Source organism: Porcisia hertigi, chromosome 34, assembly GCF_017918235.1.
Source record: "Porcisia hertigi strain C119 chromosome 34, whole genome shotgun sequence".
Lineage (NCBI taxonomy): Eukaryota > Euglenozoa > Kinetoplastea > Trypanosomatida > Trypanosomatidae > Porcisia > Porcisia hertigi.
This window is the reverse complement of record NC_090593.1, coordinates 1,566,991-1,587,869: the sequence shown is the minus strand read 5'-3', so window position 1 is coordinate 1,587,869 and position 20,879 is coordinate 1,566,991. Positions and strand designations below refer to the sequence as shown.

The 20,879-nt window shown below is 55.7% G+C and overlaps 8 protein-coding genes across 8 annotated transcripts; all 8 read right to left on the bottom strand.

Moving 5' to 3' along the window:
- On the bottom strand, nucleotides 1–1,005 carry JKF63_01969 (uncharacterized protein; the record flags this gene model as incomplete). The annotated part of the gene is made up of 1 exon (XM_067898012.1): nucleotides 1–1,005. One exon carries the CDS (start codon nucleotides 1,003–1,005, stop codon nucleotides 1–3), a length of 1,005 nt encoding a protein of 334 aa, XP_067754169.1.
- Nucleotides 1,006–2,496: 1,491 nt separating this feature from the next.
- On the bottom strand, nucleotides 2,497–2,808 carry JKF63_01968 (uncharacterized protein; the record flags this gene model as incomplete). The annotated part of the gene is made up of 1 exon (XM_067898011.1): nucleotides 2,497–2,808. One exon carries the CDS (start codon nucleotides 2,806–2,808, stop codon nucleotides 2,497–2,499), a length of 312 nt encoding a protein of 103 aa, XP_067754168.1.
- A 736-nt stretch (nucleotides 2,809–3,544) lies between these two features.
- On the bottom strand, nucleotides 3,545–5,065 carry JKF63_01967 (uncharacterized protein; the record flags this gene model as incomplete). The annotated part of the gene is made up of 1 exon (XM_067898010.1): nucleotides 3,545–5,065. One exon carries the CDS (start codon nucleotides 5,063–5,065, stop codon nucleotides 3,545–3,547), a length of 1,521 nt encoding a protein of 506 aa, XP_067754167.1.
- A 509-nt stretch (nucleotides 5,066–5,574) lies between these two features.
- JKF63_01966 (uncharacterized protein) lies at nucleotides 5,575–7,011 on the bottom strand (the record flags this gene model as incomplete). Its single annotated transcript, XM_067898009.1, has 1 exon — nucleotides 5,575–7,011. The coding sequence occupies one exon, from the start codon at nucleotides 7,009–7,011 to the stop codon at nucleotides 5,575–5,577; it is 1,437 nt and encodes a 478-aa protein (XP_067754166.1).
- Nucleotides 7,012–8,598: 1,587 nt separating this feature from the next.
- On the bottom strand, nucleotides 8,599–9,045 carry JKF63_01965 (uncharacterized protein; the record flags this gene model as incomplete). The annotated part of the gene is made up of 1 exon (XM_067898008.1): nucleotides 8,599–9,045. One exon carries the CDS (start codon nucleotides 9,043–9,045, stop codon nucleotides 8,599–8,601), a length of 447 nt encoding a protein of 148 aa, XP_067754165.1.
- A 1,282-nt stretch (nucleotides 9,046–10,327) lies between these two features.
- JKF63_01964 (uncharacterized protein) lies at nucleotides 10,328–12,817 on the bottom strand (the record flags this gene model as incomplete). The annotated part of the gene is made up of 1 exon (XM_067898007.1): nucleotides 10,328–12,817. One exon carries the CDS (start codon nucleotides 12,815–12,817, stop codon nucleotides 10,328–10,330), a length of 2,490 nt encoding a protein of 829 aa, XP_067754164.1.
- Nucleotides 12,818–13,989: 1,172 nt separating this feature from the next.
- Nucleotides 13,990–18,057, bottom strand: JKF63_01963 (uncharacterized protein; the record flags this gene model as incomplete). The annotated part of the gene is made up of 1 exon (XM_067898006.1): nucleotides 13,990–18,057. The coding sequence occupies one exon, from the start codon at nucleotides 18,055–18,057 to the stop codon at nucleotides 13,990–13,992; it is 4,068 nt and encodes a 1,355-aa protein (XP_067754163.1).
- A 1,067-nt stretch (nucleotides 18,058–19,124) lies between these two features.
- Nucleotides 19,125–19,280, bottom strand: JKF63_01962 (uncharacterized protein; the record flags this gene model as incomplete). The annotated part of the gene is made up of 1 exon (XM_067898005.1): nucleotides 19,125–19,280. One exon carries the CDS (start codon nucleotides 19,278–19,280, stop codon nucleotides 19,125–19,127), a length of 156 nt encoding a protein of 51 aa, XP_067754162.1.
- Between the last annotated feature and the right edge of the window lie 1,599 nt (nucleotides 19,281–20,879).

Sequence of the window (20,879 nt, the reverse complement as noted above, 5' to 3'; positions counted from 1 at the left end):
TCAGCTCCACCAGAAGTTCGCGAGCGACGCAACAGAATGACGCACGGCCTTCGCCGCCTCGTAGTGTAGCTGGGGTTTTTCTAGGGATTCCATGGCAGATTTGAGGAGGAACTTGGACAACTCAGTCTTGATGGCGGCGTTGTTCAGCAGCTTGCGCACCTGCTCTTCTGTAATCATCTGCAGTTGATCCTGAATCCAAGGATCTTGCACCACGCGCAGCACGAACTTTTTCGTCACCTCCTGGGTGTAGTGATCTTCGAACAATGACTGCAGAAGAGAGGAAACAGCGATTTTTGTTTCCTCCCGCCCCAGAAGGGTGACGACGACATCCACAGTGGCATCAAGGGATTTGGGATTGCGCAGCACTTCCAGCAACACATCCTTTGTGAGTTGCACAGCCTGTTCCCTAAGTCGGGAGTCAGCCAACGCCTCAGACGCAACCACAGCAGTGTGGTGTACCGTGTCCTCCTTCACCGGAGTGTATAAAAAATATACAAGAAAACCGATACCCATGACGGCGCCAATGCTGGCCACCACCCCTTGTTGCCAAGAGGCGAGGAGGCGGCGAAGAAGACTGTCCTGTCGCGGTGGCGATGGGGGGGGAGGCAACGGTGGTGACCGCGGTTGTGCAAAGGCGTCTGTCATTAAGTGCTCCGCACCTCCCGTCGTGGGTTCCGCTGCGGCGCCCGGTGATGCCACTTCTGTGGAGATGGGCGCCTCCTGTGTAGAAAATGCGGCCCGAGTATCAGGGAGTGGCGGCAGCGGCGGTGGCGTTTCCGACGAGATTTCCTCGGAGCGTACAGCGCTTGCCTTGGCGGGAGGAGGGAAGGTGCTCGGAGGAGACCCAGCGCGTGACCGGCCTGAAAACGCAAAGAGCACACGGGTAGCTCTGGTACAGAAGCGCCTAGCGCCGATCGCCGTTGAGCACGGTTGCCGTGCAGGGCAATGAGGAACGCCACCACACTGCCCGAGTCGCAGCGCCGTCACAGAGTGGAATCGTCTCATTGCCTTTCAAACGTTGTGTGAAAGCGGATAAATTGATGACCTCAAGGAGATACTTGAAAAACAGCACAACAACACACGAAACGCAGGGGTTGAGGCCCCGCGTCAGCGACGAGATTAGAGAGCGGAGAAGCGCGCTGTCCCAGCGTGGGGGTAAAAGGGAAAAATCCTCTTGTGCCTCTGTGTTACGGCGCGGTAAGGCCACGCATACCCCTCGCGTGTATGCGTGTCTGGCTCCTCGTGATGTACAGTGAATTCTGTTGCTGGTGATCCGCTTTAGCTCGAAGTAAGGTGGAGGCAAAAAAAAAAATAGGGCAGAGAAGCACAAGAGCAGTGCGTGACAGGCTTTACACACAACAACAGAAAAAAAAAAGGCGAGGGGATATTGTCACAGAGCGTACGACCTGTGTCGTCGAGATACGCGCCGCAATAAGACGGAAGTGGGAAATATCATGAAACAAGAAAGCGGAGATCAAGAGGCACAAGTGAAAGGGTTTCTCAAGTACCCACTCCCATAACGTCATCATCTCAGCCTCCACGCACACACACACACACACACTTACAATGCTCGCTTCGTACAGGTCAAAAGGCATCGTAGTGAACCGGAGGGAGTCAGTGTCGGACAGCCACCTACACACGCAACGCATGCGAGTGCTGCTGCGTGGAAAATGCAAACCGTGAAAGCGCGTGCGACCCAGTCTGGTGACCTCGTTACAGACGGAGTATCACATTCGACATAAGTGAGTCGATGCGGTACCCCTATGGAAGCCAGTCGATGGCTTCTCATGTCTGCATACGACGATGTCCATCCATTCTTCACCCCTCCCCCTCCCCCAAAATTTTCGAGACGCCTCTCTTGTCGCGAACACCTTCCGCGCGGCTATGCTCGCCTGGTTTTACTGCGGGGAACTACACATTACGTGTTTGTTCTTTTCCTGTTGTTTTTATCTGGTGTTTCGCTACTACATACTACACTCGCCTTCGCTCACGTCCGCACACACACACAAAAAGGAAGAAACATAGAGAAAACATCATCGGATCATCACATGAAGAGATGCACCTCTTGTTGTTAACGAGGAGAGCGACACTGGCATTCCCGCGCCCCTCTCCATCAAAGCGGATGGCAACAGGGCTGCGCAGCCTATTTCGTGAGACAAATGCGCGCGCAAGATACTCTTAACTAGACCACACCACAGTCTTTCCTCGCTCTCTGCGGTGGTTTACTGTTACTTCCCAGCGTCGCCAGCGGGGAGGCTTTCCTAACAGAGTTTGAGGAGGATAGTCGGAAGCACAATACAAGTTGAAGGGAGGGGGCGGCGAGGGGGTAAAGCAAAGGGGGGGCTCGCATAGTTTAGCACGTCCAGGACAGAGGGACTCGCAGACACGCAGAGTCCTACGAACTCTTCAGCCGGAAGTAACGTGGCATCTGCGCGCGTCGAAACTCCTCCATTACATGATCTCCGCTCCCCCTCCCTATTGTATGTCGCCTGGCATTCAGATGCTCTTGGGGAAAACCACTTCGTAGAACTGATAAATGAAGGCGCACTCGACACCCCACAGGAATAGGTTCCAGCTGCTGAGCCCCTCAATAATCTCGGGCGAGTTCTTGTACGGGTCCTCCGGGTCGAAGTCGCGGAACTCCTCAGGCCACTCGGCGTAGTTGATCTTCACCTTTGCCCGTTCTTCAGGAGAAAGCTGGGGGCGGCGCACAGGGTCTTTGAAGACGAACAAGTTGTAGGCGCGGGTACTGGCCAGCAGAGGCGCGGCAGCCGCCATCGTCGTTTTCGTGGCAACACGGCGGAGCATGATGAAGCGTGGCAAATTCACAGACACACTGGAGGACAGAGTGAGGGTGATGGCGGGATCAGCGTTTGTTTTCCTCGGAAAAGGTACATGGAATCCGGCTCAATACCGTGACAGAGGTGCCCACGCACACACACACACACACAAGGGCGAAACGTGTATATATAATTATATAAATATATATATATATATAGGTGAATTAAATTTTTATATTTATATCAATGATAGAAAAGTCCCGTGAAAGATCCGAGGGAGGGGAGGGGAGGGGGAGGAGGAGGGAGGTTGTGATGCACACGCAAAGTGGCAACATATGTGCGCACAGGCATTGCACATAAAATTGACACCACCAGGTTAGAGAGAAGCCGGGTGCATCGCAGCGTGAGAGCAGTAATCGGAGTGGTGTTGGTGGAGAGGGCAGGCTGGAAAAAAACCCAACATCATATAAACCGGCCCCCATAAGCATTACTAGTTCAGGGGAATAGACATCCATAAACGTGGCGGCCTCGCGCACCACACCAGCGCGCGGAGGTCTGAGATCCCACTCATGGCATGTGCATGGATGTAACCCTTGCCAAATCGGTTTCCCTTTGTTTTCCTTGGCTGCTAATCTCGGCGCTTTGATTGGCGGTTGGCACACTTGAACGGCGAACGCGAAGACACGCGTGTGCAGTCCGACAGTGAACGTTCCTTTCCACAGTCCTATACGCGTCCACTCACTCAGACAGGAGAAAACACTTGTTCATCGAGGATCGAGAACATCTGCACGTGGAATGCACAAGTTGTACCAGCTACCCGCCTCGAAAAACTTTGAGGCCTCTTTCCAGCCAATATAACGCTTCTTGATGGCTGTCTTGAGATGCGTTGGGCAAGCGGAGTAGTGTGGATCGAGGATCAGGTACAGTGCCTCCATCGTGTGGACGTTTATATGGACCCCGAGGATTGTATGCGCATAGCTGCTGCCTCCTATCATCACCGGAGCGGCGCGCGGGTTGCGGAAGTGCTCAGTTAGCAGCAACTGCACCGAGGGGTCCGTATCCAGGTCTTTGCCGCTTTCCAGCCGCTTGATGGTGCACTCCAGAGCTGGGACATAGTGCTGCAGGACCAGCATAATTTCGAAACTGCCGATCCAGTCGCGCGATCCGACAAAGGTTTTCCGGTTCGCCTTGTCGGGGTCGATCTGGTACAGAACTTCCTGAATGCGCCGGATCGACGGGATGGCGGCGCGCATGAGACCGGCATGCTGAAACCATGAAAGTACCGTCTGCAGACTGCGGTAGGCACAGCCCCACCCATCGTCGCGGAAGCCGTCCACACGGTAGTGGTAGTAATCATAGGGACGACAGATTGAAAATGTCTCACCGCCGCTAATGGATGGTTCGAGTCCAGGGGCAAGCTCTCGGTGCGGACTGGTGACCAGGTGCCGTTCCCAAGTCTCGTTGGTTCGGAAGTCAAAAGCTGCATTCGACCTGTGTTGCCAGCGCAAGTCCTCCCATGTGGTCCAGGCTTGAATGGCATCTTGGTGATGTAAAAGACCCTGATAGGGCAGCAGCAGTGATGCGTGTTCTGCCCGCCGCCTCGCGTCGTCGCGGGTATGCACGTTTACAGGGAAGAGCATGCAGGCAGGCCAACACACCTCCGTGTCAGTGAAGTTCTGTGCTTCGCCACCAATAAGCTGATCGAAAAGTTGGCGCACCGCTGCAACAATTTCGCTCAGAGAGTTCCCAAGATGGACCCGGGTGGTGACTGGACTAGACGCCTGCGCCGCTGCATCCGGACCCGGGATATCCTCTAGTGTATAGGAAATCGCGTCTTGCACCTCCGGCACGCTCATCAGATGCACGTGAATCGTTTCGGTGCCGTCGCCCGTGGAGAGATCTTCCCACAGCTCCACGGAGTGCTTCACCTCTCCCCACAGTTTTTCCACCGCGTTCGCGTCACTAGGGACTCCCTCGAGGAGAGCAAAGGTGGCCAGGTCGTGCGAGAGACACTTCACAAAAAGGCAGTGTTGCTTGAGCCTGCGCGACACCGAGCACGTGACCCGCGCGCACCACTTAAATGGTGCCTCCACTGCTGCCAGATCCACCAAGAATGGCTCTAGCTCGGTGGGCGAGGTGACGAGACGGTGTGTGTACCCGTCACCTCCCATGGGCAGTGCACATAGTGCGGCCTCCCCGACTACGGCGATGGTCTTATTGCCGCGTTGCAGGACGTGCAGCGGATACAAGTCTGCGCTGGTAGCGCGCGTCTGGAAACCTTCCATCAAGAAAACTTGCCAGCGTACGTGCCTTCGCCTCGGTGTGTTCCGTTTCAGTGAGGGGGGGGGGAGGGAGGGGGGAGGTGAATGAGAACGGGGCAGCGGAGACCAACGGACCTGGGGACAAAGAGGTGCCGGGAAGGGAAGGGGAGAGAGACACGGGCATAGAGAAAAGTGCAGTGGGGAGGGGGCAGAAGCCACAGCGCCCAGGTTTGAACATTGGCATCAAGGGGAGAGAAGTGACGCGACATTGACACACATCCCAAAAACACATCTCTGTTCTTTCTTACGGAACTTCACTGAGAGCTGCGGGCGCACCACGCCACCTGGAAAGCCCCTACAGAGGCAAAGTCGACAGCCCTGGAGGGTTGTGAGGGATTGAATTGAGCAATGAAAAGACCATCCGCACGTATTACAGAGAGAGAGGACGGGAGGGAAGGGGGAGGGGAGAGGAGGGGGGAGGGAATAAGAGCGGCGTCGAGAGGTACCCAACCCGGAGCCACCTTCATTGCTTCCTACCACGCGGCACCCTGTCGCACCTTGCACGGCACCGATGGAGGGACCACAAGCAGGGGAAAGACACCTGCGACGGGCTCTAGGAGAGGCCCGAGACGATCGACTCCCGGCTTGGCAGTAAGAGCAAGTGCTTTGCGCGGCACGACCGTCACTACCGCGCGGAGTTGCCACAGGAAAGTCGTGATGTCGGTGATGGTCGTCGTGGGCAGGAATCCCACGGGAAGAGAAAACTCGAAGGGAACGCACGGGGTATCGAGAACGCAGAACTCACTTTGATGAACAACTCGCCTGTTCGCGCAAATAAACTTGTCAAAGCCATGTACCCTGGTGTCCACCACACTGTCGTCTTGCATCGCCAAGGCGAACTCCTGCGTACAGCACTCGAGCAGCTCCAAAGAGAGGGTGACGGATACAGGCACTGGAGTTTCCTGGTGTTGCTTGCGCTGCGCTTGTAGGTCATCTATGGTGTCCTGCAGCCCTTGGCTTGGCTCTATCACCGTGAGCATACCCTGGAGGTAGTCGCCGAGAGAGATACAAGAGGAGCGCAGGTGAATTTGAAGCACGTTGACGCCCCTGCATGGCATCATGAGCGACAGGGGCTGCCTTTGGGCAGCTAGACAGGACTGCATCATTGCCTTGGCATCATGACGTACAGTTAAGGAGGTACGCAGCTGTGCGTCCTGTGGGCGCATGACATCTGTGAGTGGCGCCGCCATTGAAGGCTCTGGGACTGCGGCGAGTGATGTAGCTTGGAAGTGGAAACCCTCAGCTACAAGCGCCGAGTCCGGGCGGAGGGGAAAGAGCGACATAAGGGGCAGTTGAGCCACACTGGCAACCGTATTAAAGACGATCAGGGGTATCTCCAGCGCGCAGGTGTGCGGGGCGGCAGCCTTTGCGGAGTATGCCGACCGAGCTGTAAACCAGGTAGCAGATATGGTGATATCATGTCGGTAGTCAGCGGCTCGACCCTTGAATGTGGGTGGGCATCCCTCCGGTAGGCGAAAGACGAACTCTATAGCGACGGATTCGTTCCGCTTCAACTGCATCCATTCCCGCAGATGTTTTCTACCGGTGCTGTACAATGTGTAGACTTCCACAGAAGGGCTACCGCGAGAAGGCGGACTCATCTGTATTTTTCTGTCACCAGCTGCGGCTGGCCAACGGATAGGCTTCATGACACTGAGATCCACCTCGACGAGTCCTCGGAGTTCAACCTCGAGTGGCCCCACGCGCACATCCGTCTCACCCGAATCCGCCTCCGAGGAATCAATGGAGAAGTGGTTGTGCTGCTGCACACCTGGCAGCGGTATTAGCTCCTTTCGGGTGTCCTGCGCCATCTCGGGTACGCAAGTTAGGCCCACCCGTACCTTCACCACATCGCCGTCAATGTACCACGACCGGTGTGGCGTGGCAGTCATGGCGAGGGAGAACTGCATGGCTGCGTGCGTGCCAACGTTAACTTCACTCCTTTGATGGGTTTCGCTACCACCTTCATGCCGCAAAGAGAGAGAGAGGCGACTGTGTGTGTGTGGGGGGGTATCCCTCCGAGAAGGCAGCAACCACTGTCTCGTATGCGCCGCAGTCCTTTTGAGGCGTACTTGTCTGTGCACCGAGAAGAAGCCGAATGAGTGTAACGGCACCTGTTTGATTCACCGAGTTTGCACACGATACAAGACAAAGAGAAACGGTGGTGGTGGTGGTGGTGAGTGGGGCGGGGGGGGCAAAGACGTCAATGAAATTAGTGGAGAGTCATAAAAAAAAAAGAGAGCGAACATGATCTACACCGCTGCATAAATGTACCTGAAGGATTCGTACGGCGTCAGTGGGCCGCAGAACTCTTCTCCCCTGGCAGTGAAATCAGAGGGGGGGGGGTAACTTCTGCCGCAACGCCTCACATAGGTGAGAGGGCCGCTCCATTCAGTTCTGATGGGATATCCAAGAGGCCTCAGGCGAACGAACAACGTCGGCAGCCTTTGCGGGATGTCTCAGCTGTCTTTTTCAGTGTTTTACCCAATAAACCGAACGCCACGAATGACCACTTGGCCAGAGATGCGCGCGAATGCGTGGCGTGCATGGACGTGCGCATCCGCGAGAATGAAAAACAACTTGATGTACTTGTGAGGGATGCATTCAATTGTCGGTTAAGTCGCGGAGATTATCACAGAACTGAAAAAAAAAGCCGAAGTGCGGCGGAGGGACAAAGGGGTGTGTAGAAAGGAAGGGGAGGGGGGGGGGGGCGCTGCGACACCCTCCCGCTCACACAACCAAAACCCCCACACCTTTTTAGGACGCACGGACACGACATCCCTCTCTCACCCTTTTTTTCTCCATTGCTCAGAGTGGCGTATATATGAGGACACGACCACGACGCAAAGAAAAAAAAACAGACGAACAAATCCACTTTCCCTTTCGTTTTAAGCATTTTCTTTTAAAGGAGAACCAGTACAAGGGGAAAAACAAAGCAGCGCTGGCGGGCGGTGATTCGAGAGACAGGAATGTCGTGATCGAATCGTCCTCGACACAATGGGGGTCTGCCTCCATTCCTCCTCCTCTCGCATGCCAAACTTGGGAACAAGGCGGGACAGGGGGAAAAGAAAGCGTGACGCCTTCGGATGCGACTACGCGCGCGTGCGAGGGGAGGGGGGTGGGGGCAAACACATACGCGCCCACAACCGGCGTACTCTACGTATACCCCCACCCCACCCCCCCTCCGCTCCTTCTCCTGATGCATGTGCGTAGGAATAAAATCCCCCTTTTTTTTAATATTATGAGGAGGCTGTCGTTCCCCTTCCCGCGCCACGCTTCATCACAGGAGAGGGCCGCGTAGATATCAGACACCTCCTTGGAAACATCACAGCCTTCCCTCCCCCCTCCCCACGCAGCCTCGTCCTCACACACTGGGTTCGCATACCCAACGTTATCGCTGCATCATGCTCGACAGTGTCAAAAGAAGTGAGGTCGCCCTGAGCCGAACGAGGCCAAGTACTGTTTGCTGGAGTACTACACAGCGACTTACGTAGAGTTCACTCTTGTGAGTTCAGATCCTCGATGGCGAGCACAATCTTTTCATAGCTCGACTTGAGCTCCTCGTTCGCCTTCAACAGCACCACAGAAGTAGCACGCTTGCACTGTGTTGCAGTGCCTAGATCTTGACGCGAGGGTACCCACACGTACGGAATCTTTGCTTCTTCGGCCATAACGGGGAAGTGCGCCACGACGTCGTACGGAGAAGCATCAGCCCCAAGAACCAGAATTCCTTTCTGGCCCTTGCGCACAGCCTTGGTCACATCCTTGATGCCTTTGACAATGCCTTTTTTCTTGTTCGCTGTGACCGACTTCTTGATGAGAGAATACACCTTCTTGGTCATCTTGGGCTTGTCAGATGTGATCGGCCACGAGATGGGGCAGCGGTAGAGCTCACGATCGTAGTCGTATTCCTCTGTTGCCTTGGCTTGGTCTTCCTGCGACATGGTCTCACGGGGGAGGGCGGGGAGCGGAGATGAGAGAAGGTAAAACTCGAATTATCTTCTGCGGAGAAAGAGAGGCAGAAGGAGATGGTGAGTGTGTGTGTGTGTGTGTGTGTTGGGGGGGGGTGGGGGGGGCGGCGGAGGAGGAAGGGGGTATGGGGGAGAGTGCACTCGCAACACGTAAAGGGAGGAGTTAGCAGCGCGGGCAGAAGACTCTCAGCAGATGACCATCAACCTGAGAGCAAGGCACGAAAAACTGCGCGCACAAACACAGTGACAGCGACGATTCGCGTGTGGAGAAGAAACGAGTGAGAAATGAAGCACGAAAGACAGGTACAGATGGAGGGGCGGGGAGGGGGGGGTCAGAGGTAGGTGTAAAGCGCCAAGAGAGACCCTACGCAGACGTCATCAGTAGAGGGCGGAGGTGATGCACTCAATGGTCCGCTTGTAATCCAAAGAGGGGAGATTATTCTGTTTTTGTTGTTGCTCTTCTTCAAAGCAAAACCATCAGGGATGGTACAGAGACGGCTGTGCATCACAAAAAAATGGGTTCAGCGTCGCGTTCCTGTGCGCACCTTCCTCAACCCTCATCCTCCGCACAGGCGTTAAGCCGACATCACGATAGAGCGGTTGTGAACGTTTCTTCACACACACACACACACACACACACACAAACTTGCAAAAAAAAAAACAGTGCTCTGTTTTTCGTGAATGAACTTGAAAAAGAGCGGTAGGCAGAGGAACGCGCAGCTAGAAGAGACCTTTACACGCACACGATCCTTCCAGCCCCGGGGGAGACTAGGGGGGAGGGAGGGAAGCGCACGCACTGCAACCGATAGAAACTTCCTCCAAACGAGTGATGTCTTGACGTAATCAACATCATTAGTCCATCGCATCCCCCCCTCCCCGCCCCTCCATCCCCCTCCTCCTTCCCCCAAACAAGCAACTCTGCATGGCATCATATCCACAGCACATCGAAAATGGAAATATAAGACAGAGGGATAAATAAAGGCAATTACTTTTGAGAGACGCGAGAGGGTGGGTCTGCCTGTCCTGTTCCCCAACCCCCAACCCCATCCCCATCCCCGGAAAGAAAGAGACCAAGGCACCAGAGAAAAACAGAAACAAAAAAGGCAACCACCAATTAGAGCGGGGGGAGGGGGGGGCAACGGTGCGGAGTGTGGGGAACGCTATCTAGGACGACCAACTATTCCTCTTTACACCGAGAGTCGGTGATAGGGAGGTGCACACGTGTCGACCTCCAGCGAGCGGCTTCACGGTGCGGCTAAAGTTCTTGGGAAACCTGGAACGCCTGCTCACGAACCTCACCGTACACGGCATACGTTATCTTCACGCGTAGTGCCAAGGTGCGCGGCTTGGTCGTGTTCTGCGTATTGTCCACCCTTAGGTGCTGCGTAGCTGTTCCAAAAGGAATGATAGTGCTTGGCAAAGGCTCGACATCCACGGTGCACGTCCGGAGCACAGAAACACTAAAGTTCAGTTGCCCAACCTCCTCGCTGAGGTTAGACTGCAACACGAGATCTGCGAATATGATAGCGCCCTCCATCCATGCCGAGAGCAGCACCTTGAAGTCGGCGCAGCTGCAGACACATACACCAGTGACCCCTTTCCCGACCCGAGGATGCGCCGACCCGGATTCGCTCTTCGAGGCAGCCGTCAGCGGTGGTCCCGATGGAGCCGGTGCACACATCGTGCTGTCGAACAGGTCGTCTAATGGGTTCATGGTGCTCGGTGAGTTCGGCGATACCTTTGGGGAGGCAAAGAGAGCTGTAACGGGTTGGGCAACGTGAGGGGGCGATGCGGCCGGTGTGGTGTATGTGTCCGTAGGGGGCAGGTCGGGCTTGCTGACACCGTCGAAGTTGAAGAGGTCATCCAGCGTATTAGCTGTCTCTTGGTGGAGCTGTTCTTGCGTCATTGACACAACTTCCACTGGTTTTACGGCGATATCCTCGGGGGTGATGGCCGGCATGGGGCTAAAGCTGAAGGCTGCTTCTTGCGGGAAGTCAGTGAGCAGCGCTGTGTATTCGCACGCGCGCTGCTGCAGCTCGCAGTCCTTGCTTGACATGTTGCTCGCAAACGTGGCCATGGCCTGTGGCTTGGCGTCAGGGCACTTCGTAGCCACTTTCATGAGCGCCGTCAGACCGTACTGCTTGATCAGAGTGCAACTTGTGTTGGTGATGATGTTACAAAGGCAGGTCGCCACGTCGGCGCCCGTTACTCCCTTCACGGCATCGAGGAGGAGTTCTACGTACTCGCCAAGGCACCACAGTGCAACCATGAGAAGCGCCTTGCGAGACTGATGCAGCGCATCGAAGGGGTACGACGCCTCCTCCCACAGCGCCTCCACCGCGCGCGTCTGAACATCCTTGGGCTGACTCGAGAGAACGATGAGCAAACGGCGGCCAAAGTCCAGCGGGGCGAGCTGTTTCGCAGCCTTCAGAAAACGGATGGAATAATCCACACGCCAGATCTCGCTAGGGGAGTGCGTCTCGATGACATCAGATATGTGCCGCGCCACGTCGCCCTTCATATCTTCTGAACAAAGAGATAAGTACATAATAAGGTCCGGCACGAGCAGCCGCACGTTATTCACTGTGATGAGCGTCACAGTCAAGTCCAGCGCACGGCGGCGGATCGAGATATCACTATCGCGCAGACATTCCAGAATGATCGCCTGATGTTGCACCACGGCATCGAAGTTCTTGCTGGAATACAGCAGCAGCGTCTCCAGTGCGACAAAGCGCAGGTTATTATCCTTCACGGAGTCAAGAAACCTGCTGACGGTGTTCACAGCGAGAGTGCGAAGGCCCCCATCGCTCTCGATGGCATTAATCGTGCGCACGCACTCATAGAGCACAGCATTCGCCACGTTGTGCGGGGTGTCCGTGTTCGTGATCACCTGCGCCAGAACGTCGTTGAGTGCCTCAGAGGTGACAACGCTGCCTGCCCCAATAATGCGCATGAAGTGGAGCAGCTTCACCTGCAAAAACGGGTCAGTGATGCCGTTCACGTCCTCGTCCGTGAAGCGAGGTGAAAGTGCCAGACTCTTCAGGACCCGCACAGCGCCCATGGCGTGTTTTCGAAAGGCCCCTATCATCTTTGAACCGCTGTCCGTCTGAAGGCATTCAATGACGAGCGTCAGCACACACATGAGCGACTCATGGTTGCCGTCGAAGAGTCCTGTGCAGTGCTCTAGAATGTAACCCGCCTGATCGGGAGCTTTGCGCACCACTCGCAGTGCCGCCAAGGCAGCTTTGCCGCGGAGCGGCTGCGGGGTCCCCTGGAGTAGACGCAGGATGGAGCTGAGGAAGTCGCGGCACATGTCCTCGCTGGCTACATTGGCTGCAGCGTTCAGCGATATCCCGATAAGGCAAAACTGCTCTTGGGATATGCCCCGGAAAGATTCACTCACGTTGAGGTGGGCAAGCATGCGGTTCTCCACAAGCGTCAGCACCTCATCGCTCTCGTTGAACAGGAGCTGGAGTGCCAGGTATCCGATGCGCATTCCGGAGAAATCGATCTGGGACAGAAGGTTGAGGACTTCCATGTGGGCAAACTCCGTGGGGTAGCCGAGCATGCGGATGTACAGCAGTATGAGCATGTACCGCACTCGGATGTACGGCTTCGCGTTTGAAAAGCCCTTGCGCAGCTGCGCACTAATCATCTTTACGGTTGACCGCTCCTCCTCCGTGGTTTTGCACTTACGAATGAGGCGAATCGCCGCCTGCAGGCGCATTGAATCCATCGAAGACATTTCGTGGCGGCCGTTGCTGATGCGACTTGGATTTTCCTTTTCAGGGGGCTGCGGGAAAGGAGGGTGGAAGCGATAGAAGCTTCGTTCGCTTCTCGGGTGGTAACAGACAGTTACGTATATGTATGCAGATATGAAGAAAAAAAAACTTCTGACTGCGTTGCGCGGGTGGGTAGTGGGATTAATAAGAAGAGGCTTGCGCACGTGCCTGTTCTCGTGGTGATGTAATCGTACTGGTTCGACGCCTCGTTTGCTGGGTGCACAGCGCCATAATCTACGCCCCTTGATATATGTTTGCGTAGAAAGGAAAAGAGCAGAGAAAGTTAAAGGAGGCGAAGGTGCGTGTAAAGGATAGGGAGGGAGGGGGGGGGGAGGGGGGGAGGGGGAGGGGGGACCGTAGCCGACACCAAAGGTGTATACCAGCAGAATCACCGGATGGAGCAACGTAACAGGTCTGCCATGACTCTCACACTCATAACATTGCACAACCTCCGCAGTGGGACCTCATGTCAAAACTACAAAATTCCCCTCCTGCACACTCCTTCGCAGCGTTACCCCCTCTTGTTCAAGGTCATCAAAGCGGTGTCCCCACCCCCACCCCGGTCGCCAGCGGGGAGGTGGGGAGGGGGAGGGGGGGGGATGGGGGAGAGAGAATAGAAGAGCACAGTGGGCAAAAAGTCCATGAGCAAACAGTGCGGTGTGGCATATGGCGTACGCGGTGGTGCCGGGCGCGTGCGAATTAGCGCAGGCTTTTCGTGTAGAACAACGACGCCTCGTTCTCCCTTGTTTATGCCTTGCTTTTTAGTAAATATCGCGTATTTTTATTAGAGGGAAAAAGAGAGACGCGATTCTTAGCCGTAGGAAAAAAAAACTCAAAGAGCGTCACAGCACACTGGGGTGGAGGGAGAGAGAGCGCGATGACGACGACCATGACGACGGGGGAGAGTGGGAGAGAGGAATGCGGCGAAAAGGTCCACTCAACTCGCACACACACACACACACACGGGGAGAGCTGCAGAAGAACGAGGCACATAGGCGGTTTGAGTTTGTAGCGACAGCGACAGCATTGCGTGTCACCAGCCTTGCTATCGGTACTCGCCCATTCCAGGTGTTCCATGACCTTTTCGCGGGAGCCACACGCTTGACTGAATGCCAGCAAATACTGTGGGGAGAGCCTACGAAAGACTGTAGTTGCGACGGCCTTCCGTCACAGCAAACAGTAAGCGCTCCTTCATGATTTCACGGGTTGTGTAAGGCGGCAGCTTCAGGTACAGAAAACACGTGTTGCAGGAGGGAAGGGTTTGTTCCTTTTTGCTTTCCATGTCTTTCATTGCCACAGTGATGCATCGACCGAGACCCGCCAAGCCGTTGAAGGGCAGTCGAGGCGACCCGGTCAGGAACTCCAGAAAATCCCGCTGCTGTGCACGTGTAAACTCACTGCCGACGATGGAAACAAACATTTTCACGTGTGTACTGCCACCGCAGTAGCCGTTGCCCGGCGTTGTTTGTGCCTGCAGCTCCTCCTCCGTAAAGAGAAGGCTGTCGCCCACCGCGTCCGAGCCACAGAGTAACGCACTGCGCTCCTCGTCGCTGAGGCACCACAGTGCCTCCACCTCCATTACGGAAAGTAAACCCAATTGAAAGTGGCGCAAATTTTCCAACGCAACCTCAAATCGGGTAACCACTGTGTGCTGTATATGCTGCTCCAGGTCGGCATGGCTTTTGAGGGGAGTTCCATCGTCCATCTCTAGCCCCGCCGCCGCCAACTCAGTCTCCGAAAAGGACCGCAGCTGCACGAAACTTCGGTGCAGCAGCGGGTCTAGCACCTCCAGCAAGTTCGTTAGTGCTGGCACAGTCATCGCATGGAGTGGCGTGTGCCTTTCGGCGTTCTGGTGCAGGGAAAGCCCCACAGAGGGCAGCATCAACAGTGGCCACGCCTGCGGAAGCAGATCCATGTCCATTCTGTATTCATCGATGAAGGAGCGAGCACAAGCGGCACCAAGGACGAAAAACTCCTTGAGAAAAAGGGCTTTGGTGGTCGGAAAAGACAACGTCACCGGATCTGCCCCACCGTCGTCCTCTGTAACGAACCAAAACTTCGGTTCTGCGCGGAAGTACGCCGAGAGCTCCGTGTACACCTCTTGAGATGGACCACTACCGAATCCCTCCTCACCCTCGAACGTGAAGTCCAACGTCACTAGCGGAGAAGGCAGGCTACAGAAAGTGTCGTACAAAACTCGAAGCAGCCCGGGTTTATCACTGCGTGGCACATCCACCTTGTCCAACTTCGACGACTCGGGGGCAACGCCGGTGTTTCGTGACATGACCGTGGCCTCCTGATCATGGAGTATTTGGAATGCATAACGACGGCAGCCCATCGCGACGTAGCGCGTTATGAGATGTTTCACTGAAAGTGGCAGGTAGGGAGCCAAGTGTTTTGTCAGACACCGAAGCTCCTCGGGGATCGCGCGGGCGCCACCGAGAAACACAAATACTCCGGCACTTTCGTATGCTTTCAGGAGACACCGCTGTACGCCCACATCTTGTCCACATGTGCGACCAAAGGTGGAGATGAGCGCACCAAGAAGAGAGCTGTGCGTCGCCCCTGCCACATCTGGCGCCATCGCAGAGCCAGGGGAGACGAGTCCGCAAGGACAGGCCGTGTAGACCTCACCGAGATGCGCCGTCTGCCCGTGCAGACCAGCCAGCGGCGTGGCAGTGGAAATAAGGCCCCTCTCTTCAGTGAAAAAGAAAACGTTCTCGAGTGATGCATGACCTTCTGCAGACCTGTCCACGGAGCCCCGCCAATCTTTCAGCAAATCCTGCACCGTAGCCGTCAAGGCACCGCTCACGCGGTTACAGTGTGTCTTTGAGCATGAAGCGCAGATATCGTAGTCGCACATCCGGCAGGACCACGCGTCCTCAAGGCCACTGGCGCTGCATTCATCACACTTCCAGTTGCGGCTATGATGGTGGTGCAGGGAGTGCTGACTAGGACAGGTGAAGCGGCCGGAGCGGCCTCTGTCGCACACAATAATCTCCACCACACCTTCCTCTTCTACAATTTGCTTGAGCGTTCTCGACTGCTGAAGGTGAAACGCCAAGTCTTGGAGACGCTTCACCACAAAGCCCGTCAGGTGTTGCTCCAGCTGTCGTGCCCATCTGGCCGGAGCGGCGCCGCTCGTCTGGGCGGCATCAGCCAGATCGAGAACAATTTGTCTGCATGCCTCGGTGTCCCACGCACACGCCTCGGTGAATGTGAGTGTTTCAAGAAGCCCCTGGACACCACTGCGATCCCCACCTTTCAACACGCGTCGCAGCTCCAGCGGTCTCACCGTTGAGAGCTCAGAGTGCGGCAGCAGCGGCGGTGTCGAGGGTAAACTGGCGGCCTCACGACGAAGCATTTGTAGTACGGGGCTCCGCACCGCCGTGGCCGAGACGCTGCGGCGCAGGATCGTCTCTGCGACACCTACCTCGAGCAGCGTGCCCGCCCATGCCTTGTCATGTCGCACAAGAACGTCGGAGACTTCCTCGACGAGCGAGGTGGTGGCATCTGCCAAAAAACTCCGAAGTGCAGCACGTGCGGCATCCTTGGCGTGCGGTCCAGCAATCAGCAGGACCTGCAGTAGCACAGATTGAGCGTAAACCCCGACACTGCCGTCGTTGTGGCAGGCGACTTGAAGGTGTTCCAAGAGCGCAGGCACGTTGCACTTACGAAGTGCAAGCGCCAGCTCGCCTGCACGCGTCAGCGAGCACTGAAGGGATGGCGCGACAGGCACAGCTGCTGTTAGAGCAAAAGCACACGGAATTGGCTGGAAGAAAACTCCCCAGCCAAGATCGAAGGGATAAACAAACTCACGCATACTCGAAATGTAAACGCGGGTCTTGCGCTTGGTGAAATCCAGGACATCTTGACCAGCGAAGAAAGCGTTGGTAAGACGGGTGCGGTCCTCTTTGGAGAACCGAGACATGTACCCGTCGCTACCCACGGTCCACCACATGTGCTTCGCTGCCGGTACGGTCTTTGCAGCGAAGAGTCTCGCAATGAGAATAAGCAGTGGCCATTCCGGCTCCGGCAGATACCATTTGGCATCCTCGCCATTGTTCAGGAGGTCCTCCTCTCTCTCCTCGTCGGCATCCACAACCGGTGTCGTGGAGGCCCCACTGTTAGAGCCAGAAACGCCATCGCGATTCACAAATGGATTCCCAATCGTGAGAGTAGTGCGAACGTTGCGATTCAGCTCACGTGCGAGATCCATCGCGACGGTAATACAAATGTCTGCCGCAATACCCGCCACGTACGACCCGTGAGAGAGAACGGCATTGGCGCAGCTGAACACTGTGCTGCGAAAGGCATGGTCGAGACGTGGTGTGGCGCAAACTCTTTGGCAGAGTCGCAGCAGGATGAGCGCCTCATCAATTCCTTCGCGACGCTCACCATCGACTCCTGCTGCGGATACCGGCACCATACGTTGGGGGTTTGGTGCAGTGCTGCGCTTCCGTTTTCTGTGTTTCTTCTCCCTGGCCGTCGTGTTCGCTTCCGAAGTGTCTAGCGGTCGCTCCGCGTACGCCTTGAGCGTCACTGCGACCTCGGTCAGGTGCCGAAGCAGGCGTAGCCAATCTTGATTCATCTCCATGGACTCAAGTGCAACCAACCTGCTCCGAGACAAGTCACGAATCTGGGCGATCAGGTTCGGCTGCGAAGACAACTTGCAACTACGAAGTAACACGCAGCACATCCGCAGTGCCTGCAGGCACATGTCCAGTGAGACGTCCATCACCGACAAGCAGAAACTCAGCTGCTCCTGTAGCGGAGGCAGGGCAGCCTGGATCACTTTGGCGCTTCTTGCAGCGGCAGACATACACTGAAGTAACTCCTCCTGCAGCTCCCACCGCCTTGTGTGAACAAACCTCAAATCAATGTCCCTCCTTGGTAAATCACTCATCATACGACCCACCCGCCCCAGAGCCGCCTGCACGCACTCCACCAGCTTCACCCGCAGCTTTCGGGGAGGCGGAGAGATGAATCGCTCGAGAAGAATGCGAACTGCGCGCACAGACAACACGGTGGCGTCGCCGCTGAGGTCCTCGCAGTGGAGAAGATCATGAAGTACTCGAAGTGGTTGCCTCAAGGGGGTGTCATCGGTGTCTTCCGCAATAATGAGCTCTGTGCAAATTTCCAACAGCGACGTATACGCCTCCTCGTCAGTCAGCCTCGCTCTCCCGTCTCCCGGCGAGGACATGCTTTTTTTTTTCTTCTCCAAAAAAAAAATAAACGAGGTGAGCTTGAATGCGATTCGGACGAGCAATTCTGCTGCACAACCCCGCACAGCCTCGGGAAAAGGTAGTTAGAGACGTTGATGTCAGCGACGTGTACGGATGAGCCGCAGCAAGGGCGCGTCTCGCTGTAGAGGCCGGTGTACCCTTCACGTGTGAAGCGAAAGGGATAATCTTTTACACGTTTTTTGCTTCTCCCGTGTGTCGCCATGCGAAGGGGGGCACAGTGCGCCGCCAAGACACGCACACACACGACCACAGAGTCGACGACGACACCACCCATTTCGGAAAAAAAAAGGCATGAAGAAATAAGGGAAGAAAATGAGAAAGAAGTGGGCAAAGAAGGGACTCTCTCAGCTGGTGATGCGCAAGTTGGTATCACACAGCATGCAGCGCCTCAATACGCTGCTCGGTTGAAGAGATGGGAGGCGAGAAACAGTGGTGGGAAGGAGACGCAAGGCGTCCACGATAACGCATCCCCCGCCGTTGTTCCGGAGCCGCCATTGAGTACTGCACACAAGGCAGGAGTTCAACGGGATACACCGAAGTGCCACCAGGCTGCTTTCCGGGCGCTCATAAACGACCCTAGGTGGTATGGCTGTGTTTGCTGCTGCTGCTGCTGCTGCTTTGGGGGAGGGGGGAGGGAGGGAACCAGTTCCCCCTCCGCCCCACATGCACTCCCCTCCGTGTCATCCCTCTCAAGTCAGCGCCGGTGAAGGAGTGGAAGGGGACAGGAACAGACAAAGCACATGTCTTGCATGCGACAGTGGTGACAGCGCCAAGTCGCAGAGAATCCAAGCCTACCCTCTCTGTAGTCGACAAAATACTATCTGGTTTGGGGTGGAGGAGAGGAGGGGCAGCAGCGCTCTTCGAGAAACAATAAACATAGAGTTAAAAAGCAGAAAAACGAAGGCGGTGACTGCTCGTCACCCCAGTTACAGTCAGAAAGGCACTCAGTTGTGGCGGAAGAACTTCCAGCTCAACCATGTCGTGTAGATGCTCACAAACAGTCCCTGGAATATGAGTGGAGCGGCTACAACATAAAATATATCTCGGCGGACCGAGGTGGTGGTACTTGTGCCGACGCGTGGCGTCGAACCGCCATCAACCCCCCGCAAAAGGCAGGTAAAAATTCCACAGAAAGTCGTGAGACTGAAGAGCACGATGCCGATGAGCGCGGGCCACGCATAGACGAATCGCAAAAATGGTTTTTGACGATAGTCGGGTATGTCGAACGACATGACGGCGTTGAGGTTATCTGTGGCTATGGAAATGTGCGAATGGTAAAGGGTGGAGGGGGTTCGGGGGTTTGGGGGGGACGAAAAGCTGCTAAAGGCCTTTGAAACAGAGATGGTGAACAAAAGGAAAGGGAGAGGGGGGAGGGGCACGGCAAAGATGCAAGGAAGTTGCAGGGGGAGGGGGGGGGTAAGGGATTCGAGCCGGGCCCAGTGGCACGTTTTCGCTACGCGCGCTTGGCAGTCTTTTTTTTTGTGTGTGAAGAGACCTCTTGCAGCTACTTGCTTTGCCACCTAAAATCAGGGGGATTGGGGCAGAAAAGACTCCCCCTCTTCGACAGACAGGCAGCAGTACAAACTTGGCTGTTACTTCCATCGTTGGCGATGAGGCCTCGCCTCGATATGATGCCTTCATGTTACTTTGAATTCAGTTTCTTGCGTTTATTCCCCTCTCCTCCCGCTCCGAGATATTTCAAACATGTGTGATGTGAGAAGGAAAGTCGCCAGACAGCGTGGGTCCCTGCGCCAACATTACAAGGATAAGCCCGTCACCCGGCGGCGTACATCGTTGGAATCTTTGGAATAGCCGGCGACAAAGTGCAGAGAGCGTCAAGGGGTGTAACAGCAACACGACATCAACGTCAAAAGGGAGCCAAGAGAAAGGGGAGAAAAGTCGATGGCCCCGAGATGAACGAGGGGGGAAAAAAACTGCAACTTTACACAAAAAAAAACAGCATCGATTTTTTCTTCTTCTCTTTTGTTAGATACGAAAGTGTGGAGGAAGGAGAAGGCATGTCCTTGTGGATGTCGGTGCTGTCCTTCATTCTTCGCCACAATAGCGATTCAGTCGGCGATGAGAGAAAAAGAGGCCGGGAGCCGGGAGGCGGCTGGGGAGGGGAGGGGCACCACAACAAAAAAAATGGACGCGCCTCTTTTGTGCCACAGCAGCACCATCACATATTTATCGCTCCTATCGCCGGTTCTGCAAACGACAACGCATTAAAGAGAAGGTACACGTGAATGATTTCCTGAGAAGGAAAAAATAACTGCAGAAAGGCAGTGTTGGCAGGGGAGGACAGACCCGGCAAGACTCCACTGATGTGGAAAGGAGACAAGTGAGGGCATCCACCAAAAGCCGAACAGTGGGAGAAGGGAACGCTACACAGCGCAGCTCATATACGTGCACAAACACGTTTCAGCAGTCGCCAAAACCGTCTGGTCAGCACAGCCCCCCCCCTCCTCCCCCCATCCTCACCATTACCACATGTTGCCCCCCCCCCCTCGGCACAGCGCAAATGGGGATTCCAAACACCACACCAACAGGGCCAAGTGTCTCTGTCTTCCCTGCGTGGTAGGTGTACTGACTCTGTGCTCATGAGAAGCGGTGCGACGTAGGGGCTCTCGGTGGGTTGGTAGGAGGGGGGGGTGGAGGGGAGAGGGCGCTGGACTCCCCCCCCTCACCTGCCACCCACTTAAACAGCCTGTAAAGCTGAAGTGTACGCCCCGCACCACAGGGGGTCAACACAACCAAGCTGTGATTCGAAGTGGCCAAG